General features: G+C 48.8%; 3 protein-coding genes across 8 annotated transcripts; all 3 read right to left on the reverse strand.

Annotated features, from left to right (window-relative positions):
- Window positions 1–735: 735 nt before the first annotated feature.
- Window positions 736–8345, reverse strand: RGL2 (ral guanine nucleotide dissociation stimulator like 2). Of its 5 annotated transcripts, XM_051996352.1 has the most exons (18): window positions 8226–8343; window positions 7708–7903; window positions 6395–6478; window positions 5840–6018; window positions 5678–5728; window positions 5279–5576; window positions 4729–4980; window positions 4441–4544; window positions 4185–4269; window positions 4004–4075; window positions 3358–3432; window positions 3154–3186; window positions 2926–3047; window positions 2698–2793; window positions 2457–2568; window positions 2074–2367; window positions 1565–1679; window positions 736–1421 (listed from the first exon to the last, which is right to left on the reverse strand). In XM_051996352.1, the coding sequence occupies exons 2-18, from the start codon at window positions 7852–7854 to the stop codon at window positions 1210–1212; spliced, it is 2331 nt and encodes a 776-aa protein (XP_051852312.1). In that variant the 5' UTR covers window positions 7855–7903; window positions 8226–8343; the 3' UTR covers window positions 736–1209. The 5 variants fall into 5 exon arrangements, 4 of the variants coding, with proteins under 4 accessions (XP_051852312.1, XP_051852314.1, XP_051852313.1 ...); XM_051996354.1 differs by lacking the exon at window positions 2698–2793 and having other exon boundaries at window positions 8226–8345; XM_051996353.1 differs by lacking the exons at window positions 7708–7903; window positions 8226–8343 and adding an exon at window positions 6603–6916.
- A 1916-nt stretch (window positions 8346–10261) lies between these two features.
- TAPBP (TAP binding protein) lies at window positions 10262–19789 on the reverse strand. The gene is made up of 10 exons (XM_051996371.1): window positions 19746–19789; window positions 16099–16145; window positions 15479–15581; window positions 15110–15307; window positions 14129–14374; window positions 11864–12259; window positions 11238–11579; window positions 11038–11127; window positions 10680–10717; window positions 10262–10386 (listed from the first exon to the last, which is right to left on the reverse strand). The coding sequence occupies exons 3-10, from the start codon at window positions 15507–15509 to the stop codon at window positions 10375–10377; spliced, it is 1353 nt and encodes a 450-aa protein (XP_051852331.1). The 5' UTR covers window positions 15510–15581; window positions 16099–16145; window positions 19746–19789; the 3' UTR covers window positions 10262–10374.
- Window positions 15958–19870, reverse strand: ZBTB22 (zinc finger and BTB domain containing 22). Of its 2 annotated transcripts, none has more exons than XM_051996360.1 (2): window positions 19746–19870; window positions 15958–18618 (listed from the first exon to the last, which is right to left on the reverse strand). In XM_051996360.1, exons 1-2 carry the CDS (start codon window positions 19824–19826, stop codon window positions 16687–16689), a joined length of 2013 nt encoding a protein of 670 aa, XP_051852320.1. In that variant the 5' UTR covers window positions 19827–19870; the 3' UTR covers window positions 15958–16686. The 2 variants fall into 2 exon arrangements, with proteins under 2 accessions (XP_051852320.1, XP_051852321.1); XM_051996361.1 differs by lacking the exon at window positions 19746–19870 and adding an exon at window positions 19508–19679.
- Between the last annotated feature and the right edge of the window lie 462 nt (window positions 19871–20332).

Consider the following 20332-nt stretch of genomic DNA (forward strand, 5'->3'; position numbering starts at 1 on the left):
TTCTTTGATCAAAAATACAAGAAACATCTAATATTGTGCGATAATCACTGTGTGATGAACCTATGATTATATTCCATATTATTAACCCCAAAAGGTTAGTGACATCTATCCTTACCTGACAAGGTTTTTATTGAAATTATGGGGTAGACCTCAGAAGTCATGAAAATTGGTGCCTATTTAGTCTGTTTTAATAGAACTGGAGGGGTCAAACTTTAAGAGAAGTCTGCAGGTGTGTACAATACCAAGGGTGTATGCACTATTTTGTTCAAACATCCTTACCTTCTCTGTAAACTGCTATGCTATATGATCCAGAAATTTGAATTGAGTTTCTTGAAACATTTTAGTTTACACTACTTTTTAGAATCAAAAGTTCCATTATACTTTCTCTTTAGCATGTCCTTAACATTCTCTTTTTCAAATTAGCAACTAGCAGAGCAATTTGGTGTTCACACTATGAGTTTTTGGTATGTGACAGTGATCCTTGATTGGATGACTATAAGGAAGGACAATATATTTGTTGGGCTCTCAGCTGGGAAATGAAGGTTGACTATAGGAGGGTTTTTTAAATGATGGTATTATGGAGTTAATGGGCTGAACATGAATTCTTGGAGAATTAGAACATTGTTGTCAAGCCCTCTCACTTGAAACCCTTCCAGGGAAATGGCAGCTGGCATGAACCAGGAGTTGGATCTGTGAGCTTCCAAGGTGAACAGATTCTAGAAGTCAAAGGATGAGTCAGGGTCATGTAGTGTGTTTATTGTTTTAGTGTTGTCATAGCACAGGAGTTCCTGGCTGGGAGTGGGGGATCATAGAAAGGGACCTTCCTTTTTCTCCCCTCCCTCCACCCATTCTTAGTACTCAGAGCCTCTAGGCCATGCTCCTTTCAAGCCTTTCCCTGGCCCTTGCATTCTGAGTGTGACAAGTAGAAAAGAGTCAAGGGTGACAATATGACACAAATAATAAGACTCAGAAGATAGGAGCCGTGAGAAATGTTACCTTTCCCTGTCTTCTACCAAAATAGCCACAGGAATCCAAAATGGCTATCTAACATAGCTGTGTAGGAAACAACCCAGGGCTGTTCCTTTCTGACCAAGCATGATTAATTACCATACAAGATGATTGTCTCAATCCAACATGACTACCACCATTCAAGATGGCTAATGTCCAACAATATAATCACCATCGCTTCTGCAAAACGATATGATTTCCTCAGAACAGCGCCCGAGCAATTTTTCGTCCGGTGGCCTTGATCCTGGGAAAGGAACCTCCTCCTCCCTCACTGGAAGAATCTGCAGGGATAGCAGATCCACTGGAGAAACCAGGAATTACTGAAGAGGGTTGCCGTCGATGTCTCAACAGGAAATCACTAGAGGCACCATCCATGGCATAGAAGACATTAGCTGATGGTGGAATAGTCAGTTCTGAACAGTCATCAGAGAGACATAAGATCCAGGGTCAAAAAATAAAAGCAGAATTATTATTCCAAGTCACTGAAGTTCCCAATGACCAAACCCATTACTTTAAAAGATTGGCTTTTAACCTCCCTCCCTCTGTGACATCTGACCTCGATCGCTTGGCAGCAGTTGCACCAATTCAAAATCTGCAGCTATTGCTGGATCCCGATTATTTTTTTTCAGGACACAGCTGATAACACTTGGAGCCTTGTCCTGGCTTGTTACCTAGGGGCAATCAAAGAATCAGCCTAGTTGGACATTGGTGCCCAGATCTAACATGAATATCCATACGTAACATGCTAATGTGTAAAAGAAAATCCAACATAATGACTGATCCAAAAGGAGCCAATGATACCCACTGGACTGTTCACAGCACATCTCATTGATAAATCCCCAACACCACCACCTCCAACCTTTCAGATTATCAATCATTCAAGAATGGACACCAAATGTGTCAGGTGGTTTCTGATATTCAATAGAATCAACACACACACACAAAAGTATACCTTTTGTGTATTTTGGGGGGCTGCAAAAATCTAAGACAGCAGACAAATTCAAACTGGTTCACCTCATTCTATTTTTGTCTTCAACCCTCTATTAGTGTCCAGCTTCCTCTCACCAGTATGCTCTTGTAGACACTTCCATCATTCCCAAGCTCCATCTGCACACGGATGATGCGACAGTCAGAGGCCCCTGGTCCACTTCCCTGCCCACTCCCAGAGCCTGTCCCAATGGCAGTGCCCTCTGATCCACTGCTAAAAGGAGAGCCACAAGAGGCAGAGCGGCGGTGACCTCGGGTGGGCCTGGGAGAACGGGATGTTGGGGAGAGGAAACTAGGATTGGCAGGAGTGTGGGAGGAAGGAGCCCCATCCAGGGCAGAGTCCAGAGAGGAAACAGATGGCCATTTCATGTGCTGGAGACAGATGAGACATAATAAAAGTCAATGGAAAAATAAGGAAGACACAGAGAGGACAGCACTAATGTCTAGGATCAGGGCCTTACCTGGGCGAGGCGAGTGAGCAAGGGAGCAGGAGAGCCGGTTGTGCTATCCTCTCTAGGACCAGGCTGATCCCAAGAGACAAGAGGAGTAGGACCACCAACAGATCCTAATACACTGTGAGAAAGGACTGGATAGGTTAGAAGGAAAAACTGAAAGTCCCCTACTAACCCCTTCTAGAGGTTACTCTTTAGCTTCCATAGAAACACCCTCCCTTAACCCCCATTCTCTCCATCCTCCTCTCACTCTGTCCAGTGAGAGATGACCAGTGTTGGCCGAAGCATCCGGGGAGCTGGGGGATCACTGACTCCAGTTGGCTCCACTTCACAAGATACATGGTGACTGATGGAGGTTCAAAGTTCAAGAGTCAGAACTTGCTACCCCAAATATCTTCTTATGTTTAACATCCCAGTCTCCAGCTCTCTTCTCCCCTCTCCCAAGCTTCCATTACCCCTGGGACACCAAATTAGTCACCTTTGAGCCTCTGTCAGGGGCTGAAGCCCTTGAAGCCATTGCTGGACATTAGGATCAGGCTGGAGGTTATAACGTCGACATTCATCCTGAAGACGTCTAAGCTCACACAGAACAGAGAATTCCTGCAGGAGGTACCCCAAGAATGAGGGATCCTTGATACTGAGGGAGCCCAAAGTCAACTCTCCTCATCCCTTCCCTGGGGAGCCTGTATCCAACTCCCCTCATTACCTTCCTCCTCTTGTCAAAGTTGATGTAGCCGTTCTAGTGGGGGGAAAAGGGAGGAAGGTGGAAGAATGAAAACTTTGACCCAGTTTCCTAGAACTTGATTCCTACCCAACCTCTAATCACACATTTAAAAAAAAAAAAGCCATGCTGACCAGTTTTCACCCAATGATGCACTACTCTCCCCCAAGGCTAGCCACACACACTGACCTCCAGCTCATCCCTGGAGGCTGCATCCAGCATTACCAGATCTTTCAGGAAGGTGCCAAGGTATGGGACCACACCCTGAAAGCAGGAAGGAAGAACCATGGTTTAACTACCTCCCCACATTCTTGGTTGCCCCCTTGGAATAGAACATTTTCCCCACCATCACTTTGTCCTTTTATAATGATGATGATAATGATGAGTTCATATTTTTAGTGCTTTACAGTTTATGAAATACATTTCTACTAAGGTAGATAGTATCATTAAGGATAGGGCAGGGACTGGATGATGATTTCAATGGCACAGGGAATTCCCTCCCAGAAGAGGAAATTTCCTCTAGCAATTCAGGCTGACATCTCCTTTGCAACTTAAGAGTTTTCTTAAACACTGAGGTTAAGTGACTTGCCCAGTATGTAGCAGGTGCTGACCCTGAGCTTTCCTGGCTCCAAGGCCAGTTCTCTTTGCTATGCAGTCTCTTAATGTTACTGTAGATACATTTTATAGACAAGAAAACTAACTAAGGCTTGTAGTAAGTGAGAGTGCTGTTGCTGCAGCTTGAAGCCAGATCTGTGTGATTCCCAATTCAATGTCCTGTCTTCCACATCTGATCTTCTTGTTACCCCAAGATCACTTTCTCTCAGCAGACACTCACCCCACCCTGAGGCAGCACATTTTTCACAGGTTTCTTGATGTTTGACTCTAGCGGCATTAGCACTTTTGCTTCCTGGAGGAAAACGAAATAGTTTGGAGGAAAATTAAAGAATGAGATCTGGGGACTGGCATTTGAGGAGTCAAGAGGGAGCAGTAAAGGAATGAAGAGGTAAGGGGAGTACCTGGAGTAGTAGCTCCCGGCTTTGGGAATAATTATCTTCCTCTGAGAAAATCTGACAGAGGTTGGAGAAGAGGCGGAGGTTGTCCCTGGTTAGAAGAAGGGGGAGAGGTCCTGATAATCTTTATCTTCTAACCTCCTAAAATTCTCAGGCTCCATCCCTTAAAACCATCTTTTCCTTAGGAGTGCACTCAACTTTCGCTCATGAATCCAGATGAGGACTCTGCCCCTTCATCTATGATTCCATTCCCCACAAGTACCTGGTTATCTCTCCCCAGGCCAACCGGAGCCTGTGGACGGGACTGGACTGAAGGGCTGACACAACAGCATAAACAGATGAGAAATTGCGGAGAAGACGGCACTCCTAGTGAAGGATGGAAAGGTAGTGTGATTATTTTATCTGGTATCTGGAATCAGAATTCTCCGATTGCTCCAATTCTTCAGCCAGGAAAAGCTTCTCTTCAAAATCCTGGCTAAGTTTGCCTTTGATCTCCTCTTGCTCTACCTTCCCACTGTGGGTGCAAAGTGTTCCCTAAAAGTCTTCTCACCTCTGCCACCCGGATCCATTTCTCTAAGAGCCTTGCCCTCTGGGGGGGTCGGAGAGGCCGGATGTTCACCTCTTCAAGGCCCTCTCCAGATGCTGTGGCTCCCAAGACAGAACTAACCACAGCTCCAGCTACCTTGTTAAACTGAGTAACTGTTGCTCTGACAGAAGGACAGAGGTGGGAGTGACCAGGCCGGTCCCTGTGGCCCCATATTGCGCCAAGGCACTGAGAAGGGACCAAGGAGAGGAACAGCTCCTGGTGGGGCAAAGATTTAGAGGTCAAAAGTTACAGTTGGGATCCTTCAAAAAGAAGGGTCATGGAGAGGTGAGGGGCAGTGTGCCAATAATCATGGGCTTGGAGACCTCATATGGCTAATGAATAAGTTTCCATGGAGTTTATAAATATAAATAGGCTTCAGTAGGAAAAAACGGACAGGGACAAGGAAGGTTATGGGGGAAAGCATCAGAAGCAAGGGAATGATCCAGGAGTAAAGGATAATTTAGTGAGAGATCATTTGAGGGAGGATGGGAGAGGTCAGAGGTCAGGGTCTCACCGCATCCAGCAGGGTCAGCTGCTCGGCCAAGTGGTCAGCGAGGAACACCAGGACATCCGTGGGATCAGCAGGGGGATCGCCAGGGGAAACCAGGGGCTTAGGAAGGTCAGGGACTGGGAGGGCCACCCGGGATCGGAGGTCTTGGATGAGATCAACGATGTCCCCCCCAACAACCTCCCCTGCTTCATCCCCTGTCCGTAGCAGGAAGCTCTCAATCCGGTCAAGTTGTCCCCTGACCTCAGAGCCAAAATCCTCAGGGTGAGAGGTCAGCCAAGTTGAAAGAACAGAGATGGCTAACCTGGGGGGAGGGGATCAGCCTAGTATAAGAAATCAAGCTGGGGTCAAGCCATAGCTAGAGTGGAGTGGGATAGGAGGGTCAAAGGTTCAGGAGTCACTTACTCTCTTGTTCTGCACAAATCAGCACTGGAACTGGACTCTAAGGCCTCCAATCTGGAAGGAAAAGAGGGAAAGTCCATCTGTCCATCCTTCCCAAATACCCTGTGGCCTCTGACTTCTCTAGCTAGATGACTCTGGACATTCTAATCCCCCATTCCCCCTGACCTGTCAGCCAACAATCCCAGTACAGTCGGTGTGGTGGTGAATGCCCTGTGGGTGGCCAAAAAGGCCGGCATGAAGGTCAAGTCAGACCCTGATGTCCTGGCGTCCAGCAGATGTCTGACCAGAGCAGATAGAGTCCCAGCCCGAAGTCGACGGGAAGAACGAGGAGGAGGCATGGGAGCCTGCAGAAGACAGGAAAGGGCTGCTGACTCTTCACTTAGTCCACTTCTCCCCCCACCCCCAACTCAGAACTCGTACATTCAAACACTTGTTAAGTGGAAGAAACTAGCAAGCGGCCTATGAGGAAGTCTAGAATCTCTGTGGAGTCAGCAGAAGAGTCCCCCGGAGCTATGGAAGGGTTAGGTGTTGGTATAAAGAAAGAAATTGAGGTTCAAAGAGAAAGCTTCTTGCTCAAAATAATAAAATCCATGGCAGAACGCAGGTGGCTTGATCCTTGATTTTGATTGCTAGTTGCAGTGCAATTTTCAGGAAGACCGATTATAGGAGAGCAGGGAGGCGAAGGCATAGAAGGCGAGAAGGTGGGAGACACGATCTTACCAGTGGATCAAGGGGCCGATACTGACGGCTGGTGACAGTGAAGGTAGCACCATCCTCATCTTCATCCCAGACAGACACAGGGGCCTGGAAAGGGAAAGGGTTGGGGAGGGGGAAATGAGTCAGTGTTAACTCATTCCTCCTCTATACACTGTGCTGGCTCCCTGCCTCCCAATCGTCCCCATTTCCCTCTCAATATTTGTTCCATCACCTGAGGAGGGGAGCAGTACCATCGAGTTGGGGGACTGGGAGAGGTTGTGAACCCTGGAGCCCTTGTCTTGAGAACGAGGCAGCCCCGCCTCCCCCAAGCCATCTCTGTGCCCTGTGGGGGGTGGGGTGGGAGGGGGACTGCAGTGAAGGGGAAGGTTGGGCACACAAGCCCAGATCCTGGGGGCCCCTCCCTCCCACAGTGGCAAGACACTGGCAAAGAGACAGAAACTTGAGTTACATAGTTTCATTTCAATTCCCTGCCTCCGGCTAGGGCAATAGCTAAGTCTGGGGAATGACCCTGTCTCCCCCACCCTCCACAACCGTATTCCTCTGTGAGTTTCCCCCTACATCCTCTGTTTCTCTCTCCTCTCAACCCCCAAGAACCCCTTCCTCAAGGCAGCAGCTCCGATCCTGACAGGAAAGAGAAGGGGAAGTGGGATTAGTTGGAAGCTAAAGAGGGGGTGGAGAAGATTCAAGGGTCACGTGGCCCCAGTCCCTCCTAAAACCAATCTAGAAAAACCAGCCCAACAGGTCACATCACTCTAACCCAGCCCCGGCACCCAGAAGTTCAGGCCCTGGGGCCCCACACGGAGCTCCTGCTCACCCCCAGCGCCAGAGAAACTCGGGCATCTGACATTCCACCACAAAGCCAAACACTTCCTCCACCTCCACCATCATCTCTGCCCCTCCCAGGAGAGGAAACTCCCCGGTCTTTTCCCTAAACTTTCCCCCATGGCTAAGGGGAGGGGTGACAAATCTGAGGGCTTCCTCCCCAATCCCAGAGCAAGAGGATCAGGTTACTGTGGAAACAAACCCCTCCTCCTCAAACAACAAGGGAGGACAGACAGTACACCATCTGTGTACGGAAAGGGACAGTGACAGACACGGAGGAAACAAAGCAGGAGCAGGAGGGAGAAGGAGCAGAAGAGGTGACAAGGAGACAGGTGGGCAGGCAGGTAGATGGGCGAGCATCTGAGACACGCTGGCAAAGAGAGCCTAGAAATGGAGCCACAGAGACAACAGAGGCAGACTTAGGAGAAAGCTACATAAAGGAACACTTTTTTGTGCATACGTTGCTCCCCCCCCCAGCTATCCCCAAGTCTTACCTCTTCCTCTTCCTCCTCTTCCTCTTCTCCGCCCCTCCCCAGGCTTCTGCCCCTTTCGGGGTCCCGGCTCCTAAAGCCGCTCAGAACGACTCCCTCAGGGGAGGCCTCTCCCGAATCCAGCAGCAACCTCAGGGGTCTGGGGAGCATGGCTGAGATTAGGGTTTAGGGGATCAACCGGGTCGAGCCATGGGGCCGCCTGGGGAAAACAAGGAAGGAGGAGCGTCGAGGTGGGGGAGAGAGGAGGAGGACCCCCAGAGAAGGGCTGGAGGGGGTGGACAAGAGGACAGAGCCAGACGCGGGGTGGACAAGTTCATTGGAGGAGGCATCTGAAGGGGTTACAAGCACGGCGGACGGTATGTAGGAGTGGGGAACCAGAACGGAAGGCTTGGGTAGGTCCAGGCTGGAAGGAGACTTATACAGGGGGGGATATGTGGGGATTCTGGCGGGAAGAGATTTTGGGGGCCGACCCAGAGGAAAGGACAGCGTCTGGGTGGAGAGGGGGGCTCTGGGGCTCTGACCTGGCTCCGGTCGGGGCAGGGATGGCGCGGGCCTCTGGGCAGCTGTTCTTGTCGGTCTCAGGCCGCAGTCCCGAGTCCCTCCCTGTTTTTTCCGCCCCCCCCCCCTTTCCGCTCCTCCTCCCTCTTCCTCCTCCTGGCAGTCCTCCCCTTGCTCAGAGTGCAAGAGTCCAATAGAGAAGGAAGTAAGGGGGAGGTGTGTGCAGAGAATCCGGACATTGGGTGTGAGATGGGTGGGGGAGGAGGGGGAAAGAGGGTGTCATCTTATCAGATAGCCAGGACACCCCCTAGGCGTGAAGCCTTTCCTCTCTGGGGAACCCGGCCCCAAGTTCTTGTTTTTACACCCGCTCCCACCCTAGTCCAATTGGCAAAAATGACCAGGATCTTTGCGGCTCCTGAGCCAGGAGCATTATAAATGGGAAGTATCCACCTCTCTTCCTCTCTCTTATTAAGGAGTGAGGCGGGGATAGAATCCAGTACTGGTTTTCCACGAGGCCCACGGGGTTTAGGTGGAGGGGAAACGGTAGTCCCGAGGCTCGGGAATTTATGCTCTCCTGGCCAAGTCTCCTTTGGAGGTGGGCGAGCCTGTTTTCCTGGGGCCTACGCTGTGCCCTTCTCCCCCAAACTCGCACTCTTGAGGAATGCCGGTATCTGGTGGTAGTTAGGGAATAACTGCAAAGGGAATGGCTGCGGCGAAACCGGACCAGGGCAGCGATGACAGGGCCTGATTCTGGCGCTGGCATATAAGGTCTCTATTTCTCAGCGGCGATCTGGGGACCATAATCCCAGCTCCAACCTTCTACAGCCCTCCTTAACCTGAGGAGGGAGCGGTGATATTAAGCGTGTAAGGGGAGTGGGAAAGACCGATAACCCTGCAATCCCTGTTTTGGGAATGAAGCAGTTCCCTTAACCCAAGCAGCCTCAATGCTCGGCAGAGAAAGGGTGCCACCGGTGAAGAGAGAGCCCAATCTAGACCCCGATCTTTTCTAGAGCTGAACCCCAAAACAATGGTGACACACGGGAGAGAGCTCTTTCCATTAAGTGAGAATACTGTTCCCGGCTAGTGCAGCCACCGCAGCGGCTCTCCCCCCACCTCCAAGAGACCCCAGATTCATCGTCCTGGGACCTCCTTCTGAGGGAACTGATGAATGAAAGCCCCTCTTCCCTCCTTGCACCATTGCTGTCAGGTCCCGTCGGGAATGCCCTGCATTAGCTAAATCGATCGGCCTCCTTGAATAAAATTCTCCACCTGTTTCCCGAGGTCTGGAAGCAACTTAACTTTTGAAGTGTCCAACAGTAACCGGGAGTCTTCTTCCTTTCCCAGAACAGTCACGCTTCTCACTTGATGGGACTGAGGGAAGGCACCCACACCATACATCTAGTCCTTGGAAGCCATACTCTCCCAAGTCCTCTTGAGGAGGATATGGACTGTTTTTGTTCCAAGTGAAAAAAATCTTAGCTAAATTTCAGTAGTTAAGAATAGTGAAGTATAATGTTCTTCTCTAAAATATAATATTCTCTGGGAGCAGGTTTCTTGGGGGGCTTCTGGAGGCAGCCTTTGTTTCAGTTCAGAGTAATCATCCCAAATGCAGCCAGGGATTAAAGTCCAAATCCTTTATGGTCTCCTTTGCAGTCTTGTCTCTTTTCCCGGGGCCCGGTTAGCATTAACAAGGCCTAGCTCTCTCCTTGGTTCCGAGAGCTCCTGCCGCTAATCCTTTGCCTCTCCCAGCTTCAGCCTCCAGCCAGCACAAAGGTGGAAGATGGAATGAATCTGTCTCCTCCTCTGAGACAGTGGGCTTCTGTGTGTGGCCCTGAGAGCTCCTCCTTCATATGCTCTCTTAAAGGTGTGAATCTTGTGGAATTATAATAAGTACTAAGTACGTGTAAATTAGAGAATCATAATCTCATCAATTCCACTGACTTGGCACCTTGTAAAAATCCTGACACTGAAGTGATGTGGGGCTGAGTAAGAATACTGAAGGGATGTGGGGCCAAGGAAATGGTGAGGTCATAGGGCAAATTAACCACAACTGGAACTGTTCCATCTGATCCAACTTTATTTTGATGAGAGAGACACACTTTCCCCTACCCAAAACACTTCCCATCAGTCTGGCAGGACTCCTTCGAAGCTCTAAGCAGCTGGGTCTTTTTCTCAATAGGATTTCTGGAAGCAAGAATGAAAAAATAGGAGATGCAGTATAGTGGGCAATAGACGTCAATCGGGACTCCAACCCTTTCTGTTCCAACCCAAATGAGGAAATTAAGGTCCACATATGACAAATGACTTGTCCAACATCATGACCACTAATAAGTAGCAGATAGTGGATTAGGGATTTTAGGAGGTAGAATGGGGTGCTTAAGCACTGATAATGAGAAAAATAAAAAGTCTATATGGGTGATGGATCAGATGAAATGGAGACCAATTCTGAGGACCTTAGTCTCTAAGAAGCTGATTACCTTTTCCTTTGTATCTGGGGCAGGAGACCGGAAGCTCACTGGAAGAGAGAGAGAAAGTGGTGAGAATGGTGATTCTGGTTACACAGACCTGTGAAGAGAGAGAAAGAAAGAGAGAGAGAGAGAGAGAGAGAGAGAGAGAGAGAGAGAGAGAGAGTGAGTGTTCGGAATAGAAGATAGGACACAGAAATTTAAGAAAAAAAAGGAGAATGAAGACAGGATTTTGAAACATTGTGAATAAACATTTTGGCAGGCTCTCCTCATTTGGAGGATTGATAGGGTGAAGTTTTAGGGGGCTAAATTCCTCCAGGTTTTGGGGGGAAGGGGTTCCAAGATTTGAGAGTAAGATGCAGAGACTTACTGATCCACTCCATTCCTCTGAGGAGTCCAAGAAGGAGAAATGCTGAGAGGAACAACCCTACTCCATCTTCCAAGGAAGGCCCAGAAACGCCTGGGGGTGTAGAAGAGGCAGAAGATCACATTTATTTTGTCTGGGATCTGTGCTCTCAGAACTTGAGACCCACAGACTTCTTCTTCTCCCATCACCTTGTCCTTCCTTACCTGCCACTTCTAGAGACACTTGGGCACTGAGTCCTTTGGCTTGAAGGCTGGAGTGGTGGACCACACAGATATAGCGAGAGCCATGCTGCTCCACCGTGACTGGGGGTGGGCGAAGGTATGCTGAGACACTGACAGTGCCATCCGGGTGATATCGGTAACTGGAGCGCCAGGCTTGGCCACCTGCTTCCCTGCTCCCTCCTCCTGTACCATTCTGAAACTCCCAGGACACTTGTAGCTCTTCCAGGGGGTAGAAATGGGAAATGAGGCAGAGGAGCTCTGGGGGAGCTTGCCCTGGATATGCCCAAACCATAGGAGATGGGGTTAGGCTCACTTCTGGAGGCTCTGCAGGAAAAAGGAGGAAGAGTATTGGAATCATCAATGTCAAGGGGCAATTAAACACAATTTTGCCTTTTAAAAAGGCAAACTCATCTCATCCCCACCCTGGGGAGCCTTAACTGGCCTCTTCCTGGTCCCTAGGAACTCTTTCTTCTTCCAGTTCAATCTTGCTCTCAGTTCCCCTCCAGAGCCAACCTCTCTCCACACTTGCCACTATTCCCACCCCATCTCAGTCCCAGGCCCCTTTTCCTACTTCAGGTATTTCACTATCTAGTTCCCCTTCCACTTACTTTGTATTTTCAGCTTCAGAGCTACCTGGGCCTGCAGGTGAGGAAGGTAGACAGTAGCCAGGTGAGTACCCTCCTGGTGAGGTTTCACTTCGGGCAGCAGCAGGGTCCCGTTCCCACTCCATGGGCTCTTCACACCTTTCTCATCCCAGGAGGCAAATGCCACTGCCCCTTCTGGAGATCCTAGTGCCTGGCCACCCAGTTCTGGAGTCACGGCCAAGAGCAGCTGTCCAGTCCCCCGATGCTGTCGCCGCCACTCCAGCCCAAAGGGAGGGGGATGCAGGGAAGAGGAGGCCCCACTGGAGTAGGGAGGTGAGTAAGTAAAACTCAGGTCCAAAGTGGCATTCTCACCGGGCCCCACCAGGACAACAGGAGAGTGAGAGAGAACTGTCAGCACAGCTTTGAGGGACAGAATGGAAATACAAGAGGAAAATGTGGAGGGCATGAATCAGTAGGAACAGGGCAAAAGGGAGAGAAGTACATGAGGGAAGGGGACAGAGTAAATGACAATTGGAAGAATAGGAAAAGAAAATAGGAACATAGAAAAGAATTTGTAAAATGGGAAAAATTGCAGAGAAATTGAGTTAATGAGGGCACTCCATTTAGGGAGCCTATCTCTCAATCTCCCTTGTCTTGACCAGTTTCTATGTTCTCTTCTCTTTCCCTTCCTCCTCCCCATCAGTTAGTCAAACAAGAAGACTCTTGCACTTTCCCCTGTCACTGGTCACTTTGACCTGGTTGTCATGAAAATGTGCTCCTAAATAGTCTCATTACATACACTTAGTTTTTTGGGGGGACAAAATAGAGGGGTGCCTGAGATGGCCTGTGTTTCAGAATGTAGAACACTATGATCTTTGAAAGGCTGCTCCCCACTTCTTAACCTTGAGACCTGATAAGTCACTAACAGAAAGTTTTAAACTAACCTACCTACCTACTCATTGACCATGTACATACCCATTCTCATTCTAAGCTGGTATAGGGTGAGGGATGGATAAGTGGAAGGTTGAGGGGAAGGGGAACCAAGTTCCTAGAGGTATATAGTAGGATATTAAAGTTAAAGGGAGTCTAAGTTGAGTGGAGAGCTAGGAGTAGGCCCCAGTAGGAGATAAGACACTGGTCCTGGAGGTTTGAGATAATTCTGTCCCAGGGCCATTCCAGTCTCCCTTAGGGGAAAAAAGGATGGGAGTTAAGCAAGGTATAAGAATGAAGAAAGAGATGGAGAAAGAACTATTTACTGATGTTTATGATAAATAGCTGGTTTATAAGGGGTGGAAGATAATTGCAGAACACCAATTTATCCATTGATGCCTGAAGTCAAAACCAAATTGCGGTGCATAGGACGCTCTGCTAGACACTAGGGGAGATTCAAAGTTTAGATGAGACTAAGTCCTTTGCCATAATGGAACTTAAAAGTCTAGTAGGCAGATATGAAATACAAAAAGTATAATGCATCGTAAGTGCATTACAGAGAGATGCATATAGGCTGCATTAGGAGTTGGAGGTAGAGCACATTATATATAATATGATTATATGAGGGTAAAAAAAAAAAAAAACAAATAAGAAAGTCCACAAATCCTGTGGAACCATATATGTCCTTAGAAGGGACAAACTTAACACTGAAGAAACCAAGTGGGCTTCACATTTGAGTCAAATAGTTGAGGCAGCTGCCTTATACTTAAATCGATTATTCCACCTTTTCCTTCCCATGGTGGGGCTGAGGTGAGAAGAAACAAGTCTATCCAAAAAGCAGGAAAAAGGGGGAAAGGAGTAAGGAGAAAGTAAACTAAGTGTTGGCAGAATAAAAGGGCAATTTATGCAACGTGTGAAAGCAATCTAAGGGAAGGCATATGTGTCAGAAGGGACGTTATAAACCATTAAGTCTAATACTCTCATTTTACAGAGGGGAAAACTGGGAGACTATATTTGCAAGTAATTCACTTAGGGTCACACAGTCATAAGTCAGTGGTTGAACTGGGATTAAAACCTTAGTTATCCTGATTCTCAGTTGCCTTTTGTAGGGGAAATATTTGCTGGGGAAAGAAATTGAAAAGAATGAGGAAAAGGGGGAAAAGTAGTGAAGGAAATTAAGGGGAAGAGGGTAGATGACCCTCAGGTCATAGTCCTACAATAACTTTAAGTGCCTTACCCTTTAAATATCTTAAGTGATCTGATTAAAAGTATGTAAGAGTTCTGACTTTCCAAGCTCCAAACCCCACTTAGGTCTGGCTGTAGCTCCAAGATGCCCCCTCCCTTACTTCTGTCCCTTACCTGTTGCTATGGTAACCGAGGAGGTGACAGACTGGGACTGAGACAGCTGCAAGAGGCTGGAAAGGCATACTTGGGGGCTAGAGAGGCTAACCACCAGCCAAGTCCCATCCAAGGATCGAGGAGAGTAAGGCTCAGGGGTTAAGACAGCGGCCCAGTCTGAAGCTGCAGGGCTTGGGACATATCGATTCAGCTCACAGCTTGGGGCTACTGATCCCTTCAGGGAGTCCCCAAGAGAGCCAGCCGGATCTGGGGCAGGAGAAAGAGGGAGTTATCAGCTAAGAGAGTCAGGACTCAAAAGTAGATAGGTGGCATCGAAGGTAAATTTCCCACAGTAGAGTGGAGGGGAGGGACTGAGCAGTTTAGGGAGGTGAGTGAGACTGAGAATTGATTTAACAAAACCTCAATAAATGAAGGGAAAGGGGCCCAGAAGTAGGAAATGATAATGCTAATTAAGAATGAACTTTTAAATAGAATAATGATTAATAATGGCTTACATTTGCAAAATACTTTAAGGTATATAAAGCTCTGTGAAAACATTAACTCAGCCAAATTCTCTGGAAAGGGGACTGGCTCTGGAGTCAAATCCGACCTCCTGAAATTCATTGAATTATCTTTGGCCTCAGTTTCCCCCACTGTAAAGGATGTTTCTGGACCAAATGACTGTTAGGTACTTCCAATCTAAATCTACAATTCTTAGAACTATTCTGTATAAAACAGGTTGAAAAAATATATCAATCCTCATTTTACAGGTTCAGGTTAAGTGACTTGGCCAAGATCATAGAGCTAGTAAAAAATAAAATTCAGATGTGAGAACCTCTGTTTTTGGATTCCAAATCCAGTCCTCTTTCCACTATAATACTGATGCAAACTCTTTGATAAGTACAAGTGAAGGGGGTGGTGACAGAGGTGAGACCTCAAGACTGAGAAGCTCCTTCCAGGCCAGGAAGGGAGGCTTTGGGGTGTCCAAATCAGAACACTTACCATCCACTTTCAGGTAGAGTGAAGAGTCAAGATCAGGCCTTGGTGGTGGCTCCCCAGTCCCCTGTCTCAGCAGCAGCACAGCAGGCCGTTTGGTCACTCCCTGAAGCATGCCCCTACCACCACCCTGCTCTTCTACAAACCAGCACTCCAACTCGGAGGGCCCTAGGCGAGCAATGCACCGGCTGACTGCTAGTGTGCCTAGGGAGAGGAAGGACGCTAGGGAAAGGGCCAAATTCTCAAGGAATCTCCTCCCACCAGGATCCCAATCTTAATAGGGTCTTAGAGTACTAGAATCCCTAATTAAAGGGTCGGGGGCACACAACTATCAGGCCAATTAGTGGGGCTCAGGGAAATGGGAGAATACCTCACCTAAGGTTAGGAGCAGGTACAGTGGCTTCATAGCTCCTCTCCCCAAGCCTCTCCAACAGCTACTGCTGCCGTTGAGAGGTTCTCCTTTCAGTTTCACTTTCCCCTAAAAGGCAAGTACCGGGAATCCCCTTCTTTAACAAGAAATATCCGGAAGCAGGTGAGATCCTAATACCATCCCACAAGGGAGGATACCTAATTAATTCACACAACCCCTGTGAAGTCGAAGGACTTCTACACAGCCCAGACAGACCTTCCCAGCCCCTACCACGCCAAGTCCCCACACTCCCTTCCCTAGACCAGGCGTTTGGTCATAGAATAATGCCATGTCATACCTGGAAGAAGATTCTAAAGTTATTTAGTCCAACCCTCTTGTTTTAGAGAGACAGAAACAGAGACCTACCTTTCCCTGTATCCCTAGTCCCACCCTGATCACTTCTTTCTTGTCAGCCATTAGCAATGAAACACAGGTGATTGTCAGGTCAAGTGAAGAGACCAATAAATATTTTAATCACCGTTAAAAAAAAATTAAAAAATAAAAACTTTAAATTCCCAAAACTGGTTCCCTTCATGTCCTTGAAAGCCCCCTTCCCCAAATATGTGCATACCCCTCTGGGACTTACTGCAGGGATGGAGTATGATGGAAGAAACAGATATAGGTTTAATAATCCTGTAAAGGGGAAGAGGAGATGCAAAAGGTATGAGATGGCAGGTTAGTCACCATAGTGACACACACAGATTCCAAGCACAAATTACAAATGGGACTACCTGCCCTGTAATCCTTGGGGATTCTGGACATACCCCTACCCATGCACACTCTTCTCCAGGTGGATGATACTCTGGGAGGCCGAGTCTTGAGTTATTTATCTACTTATTCCCACTAGTGAAGGGAAAAATAGAAGGCTCACAGTTCCAGAATTTTCCAAATGTTGGGGAATGGAATGGGGTTAAGGTGGGGGGAGGGAAGAGAACTGTCATGAATTTCCTTCTTTATATACAAATCCATGGAGGAGAAAGCTTATTACCAGGAGTCCATAGTCTTATATCTCCTCCCCGCCCCGCTCCCATTGAGGAATTTTTGGAGGACTCAAGCTCTTGGCCTATGCCCTTACTCTTCCTTTCTAGGGGTGTCAATCCAACAAGAGTATTATGGGAATTACTCATTAACTGCTTTCTCCAGTTCTTGGATTCAGTCATGAAGGAATAGTTCCTTAATGTCCACCTCCACTGCCATTGAAACCTATCTCTACTTTGTGTGCTCCTGGCGGGGACCAGATTCTCCTGTTGGACTCCCCTACTTCATCTCCACTGCCACCCCCAGGAGGCTCTCTCTTGGGCAGTCCCATAATTCCCGTGGGTCCCCCTCCACCCAAGCGATGCCTCCGTTCACAATGTCCTCGGTGTCGCATGAAGCTGTCCCTCCACATGAATTTCTTCGCGCACACACCGCACTCATAAGGTTTGAGGCCTGTGTGAGTTTTCATGTGCTCTGTCAGGTGGTGTTTCATCTTGAATTTTTTGTTACACACTGGACAGTCAAAGGGGCGAAGATTCAGATGCATATTAACATGCCGATCACGCATGCTCTTGTGTGAAAAAGCTTTCCCGCAGTGACAAAGGAAGATCTTGTTCCCATCCCCACCACCACTTCCCCCAGAACCACCCCCACTACTTCCAGACACTCCCAAGTTGCCCCCTCCAGTCCTTCCCAAGGGCACTGCTCCGTGTTCAGCTTGGTTTCCGGGAGGCTGAGTGGAAGCCTGAGAAGAGGAGGGAAAAACTAAGATTTGATTGCCCTGCATGTCCAGGGGCAACAAAGGACGGGGTTGGTGGGAGACAAAGGAAGGGGTTGGTCCTCCAGGGTCATCCAGCCCTGGCCCAGCTGTCCCAGATTCATAAGGGCTGAAGTCTTCAGATGATTCACAAAAATTCACTTGTTCCTCACCTTTGTCTGGGGGACCAGTCAGTGTCCGTACATCAGTAATACTTAGGCCAGGGTCAGAACTCCTACCTGGTGGGCCCCCTGAAGCTCCACCTAGCTCCTCATCCTCATCATCCTCACATGTCAGTACCAGATCTTCCTCCTCATCCTCTTCATCCAAGTCTGGGTCTTGAGAGGTAAGAGGAGCTGAAGTGGAGTAGCTTCCCCCACGTTTAACGTAAACCCAGTGTTTCTGAGGCACAATGCTAGGGGGCACATAGGTAGGCCGCTGTAGCCCAGCCCCAGGAACTACCATCCCAACTCCATCCACTCCATCATCACTCAGCTCATCTGCCTCTAGCAATAGCTTTCCAGAAGGGCCACTCCTGCTGCCCACCATAGAAGTAGGGAACAGAGGGCCTCCTCCACTTCGTCTTTCTCCCCCCCCCATAGAAGAAGTTGAATACACATCATGAGAGGAAGATGAGAAATCAGCAGAGTCTCGGGGGCTGAAGTAGTTGCTGCTGCTAGGGGACTGATTCTCGCTAGCTCTACTGGACGAATGAGGGCGGCCAGAGCCTGTTGCTGTGGTAGTTGGTCCTGCTCCTGCACCTCCTGTTGGGCCTCCTGCCCCAGAGGCAATGGCTGCTGTAGTGGCCACGGCGGTGGCAGCGGCTGCAGAGGCCCGGCCTTCTCGAAGGAGCTCTGTGCACTTGTCCACAATATGCCACATCTGGAGCACTGAGCCAACAGTGAGAAAGTTGACAATGTCTGCAGCAGCCATGCTAAGCCGACCTGTATAGGCAGAGGCTAAAACAGTTTCAAAAGCTCCAGGGTCCATGACGCTGGGCAGTGAGATTGAAGTCATGCCCTTGAGCAAGACTTGATCATGGAAATAAGGGGAAGAGGCAGCCAAAACAGCCCGGTGAGCCCGGAATTCACGGCCCTGCACTCGGATCGACACATCACAAAGCTGCCCTTGTAGCCGCTGCTGGTTAAGGGACTCTAGCAGTGCACTGGTCACTTCAGGGAAGGACACATGTACCACAGCAGCTGTTGGTAGTGGCAGTGGGGGTGGTGCCAGCGACATAGGCTGGGGCAGAGAGGCCCCCTGGGGAGAAAGAGGGGTTGGCTCCATTGCAAGAAAGAACATAAGGAAGGGGGCACTCCCCCCCCCCCAGCCACAGGTACAGAGAAAGAGAAAGGGCGGCCGGGGGGGTTTCTGTGAAGAGAAAGAAAAGAGATGGGTCAGGAAAGTGAGGGAACTTTTGGGGACAGGGAGCAGCTTTCTTTCCATACTCTAAATTCTTAAAGTCAAAGTTGAAAGGGATTTCAGAGGCCTAGGACCTCCCTGTGGTATGGTGGAATAAGCACTAGAGAGTGTAATAAGATACCTCTGTTGAGAAGGATCTGAATTGCCAAAAACTGGATGAATGGTGAATTCTGAGTTAAATGTTTTGCTTTCTCCAGGCCTCAATTTTCTCCTGTCAAATCAGTAGGTTCAACTAGGTAATCTCTAAGATCCCTTCCAGGCCTGGTAATGTGACCACACAATGTCATTTCTACTCTGCTGTCATGTTTAGTGATGGGGGGAAACTGAGGCACAGGGAAAAATAATCTCATATTCTTCCTTTCAGAAACCTCCCTTCTCCTAGGCCCCCCCTGCCCTTGTAATCCCTTTTGATTGTTCTGCCTCTCAAAGCAGAAGTGAGAGTCATAATTTCCCCAGGGTGTTTCTCCCCATCTTTCCTTGTCCTTGAAGCCCCACCCCTGGTGCGTCCTCAGACCACGCCTCTTATGAATTACCACGCCCATCCCCCTACAAACCGCCCCTACTCAGACCTTGCTTCCTGTGAAATCCCAAGCCACGCCCCTTAGACCACGCCTCCCAAAATCCTCCCGGTCCCTCCTCCCCCTCGCACCTTCTAGGACACACACACCACACACCACACCATACACACACACACCCCCCACATACATCCCACACATACATACACACACATACACACACACACACACACACACACACACCCGATCTTCTCACCACTGCACACTCAGCACTCCTCTCTGCACTAGCCCTTCTCCCCCTCAAGGCGCGCGTCCCCGCTTACCGGGCCGCGCGCCCCCAGGCCCCCCCGCCCCTCACTCAAGGACCACAGCCGCAGCCCGGGCCCCTCCCGCCGCCGCCATCTTGCGCCGTCTCCCTCCTCTCTCCGCCCCCAACCCGCCCCCGACCCAGCCGACTTTAAGGGAGCCAGCCCAAACTCCGACGTCCTACTGGGAAGGATTTCGCCGACTCTTCCACTTCCCCTTTAAGGAAAAAATACACTTCACTTTAAAGGTACTAACCCAATTCCACAGAATGTTCATGTACTGTTTCAGCCGACTCGGTGTTTTTCCCTTTAAAACAGCAAGGCTACCTGTCCCCATTGACGATAGGTTCAAGAATCAATCAATCATGGCTTAGGCAAAATGAAAGCAAGCTGAAAGAGCCAACTAACCAATGGTAATAGAAATACCTCTGTATTGCTACCAATTGGTTAAGTTGGCTCTTAGTTCTGCTCCCTCCCTTTTACCCGCCTCCAATGCTGTTTGCTTCTCTCAGAAAGGGTAAAGCTTCCTTGAGTCGAGCATGGATTGGCTAAAGATACTTGAACTTGGCGCTGGATTGGTCCTCTTATTCAAAAGGAAGACAGGCAGTAGGAAGCATTTTCACGGCTGGCGAACCAGCTGGGATACAAGAGCAGAGTACGCAAAGTGTGGTGTGGACAACAAGATTTTTGAGTAAAAGTGGAAAACAAACCTAGAGTTAGTTCTAGTCTGCAGGACAAAGCAGTTAATCAAGTAAGCAAAAGACTTTAGCTCCCTTTATACTGAACTCTGAAGGAGGATATTCCCCTTGTGCAAGGATTGAGTATCATTAAATTATGGAGTAG

The sequence above is a fragment of the Antechinus flavipes genome, chromosome 4 (assembly GCF_016432865.1).
Source record: "Antechinus flavipes isolate AdamAnt ecotype Samford, QLD, Australia chromosome 4, AdamAnt_v2, whole genome shotgun sequence".
In the NCBI taxonomy this organism is placed as follows: Eukaryota; Metazoa; Chordata; class Mammalia; order Dasyuromorphia; family Dasyuridae; genus Antechinus; species Antechinus flavipes.

Bases quoted from the DNA above. Each gene is read 5' to 3' on its own strand.
- RGL2 (XM_051996352.1), bottom strand. From the start codon at position 7,854: ATGCTCCCCAGACCCCTGAGGTTGCTGCTGGATTCGGGAGAGGCCTCC. The intron at 5,577-5,677 runs GTAAGTGACTCC...CCCTCCCCCCAG, and splicing joins GATTTGTGCAGAACAAGAGA to GTTAGCCATCTCTGTTCTTT. The intron at 2,368-2,456 runs GTAAGGCCCTGA...ATCTGTCTCCAG, and splicing joins TGCTCACTCGCCTCGCCCAG to CACATGAAATGGCCATCTGT.
- TAPBP (XM_051996371.1), bottom strand. From the start codon at position 15,509: ATGAAGCCACTGTACCTGCTCCTAACCTTAG. The intron at 15,308-15,478 runs GTGAGGTATTCT...TCCTCTCCCTAG, and splicing joins GTACCTGCTCCTAACCTTAG to GCACACTAGCAGTCAGCCGG. The intron at 11,580-11,863 runs GTAAGTGGAAGG...TTTTTCCTGCAG, and splicing joins TCTGAAGCTGAAAATACAAA to AGCCTCCAGAAGTGAGCCTA.
- ZBTB22 (XM_051996360.1), bottom strand. From the start codon at position 19,826: ATGGGGACAGGTAGCCTTGCTGTTTTAAAGGGAAAAACACCGAGTCGG. The intron at 18,619-19,745 runs GTTAGTACCTTT...TTCTCTTCACAG, and splicing joins TGAACATTCTGTGGAATTGG to AAACCCCCCCGGCCGCCCTT.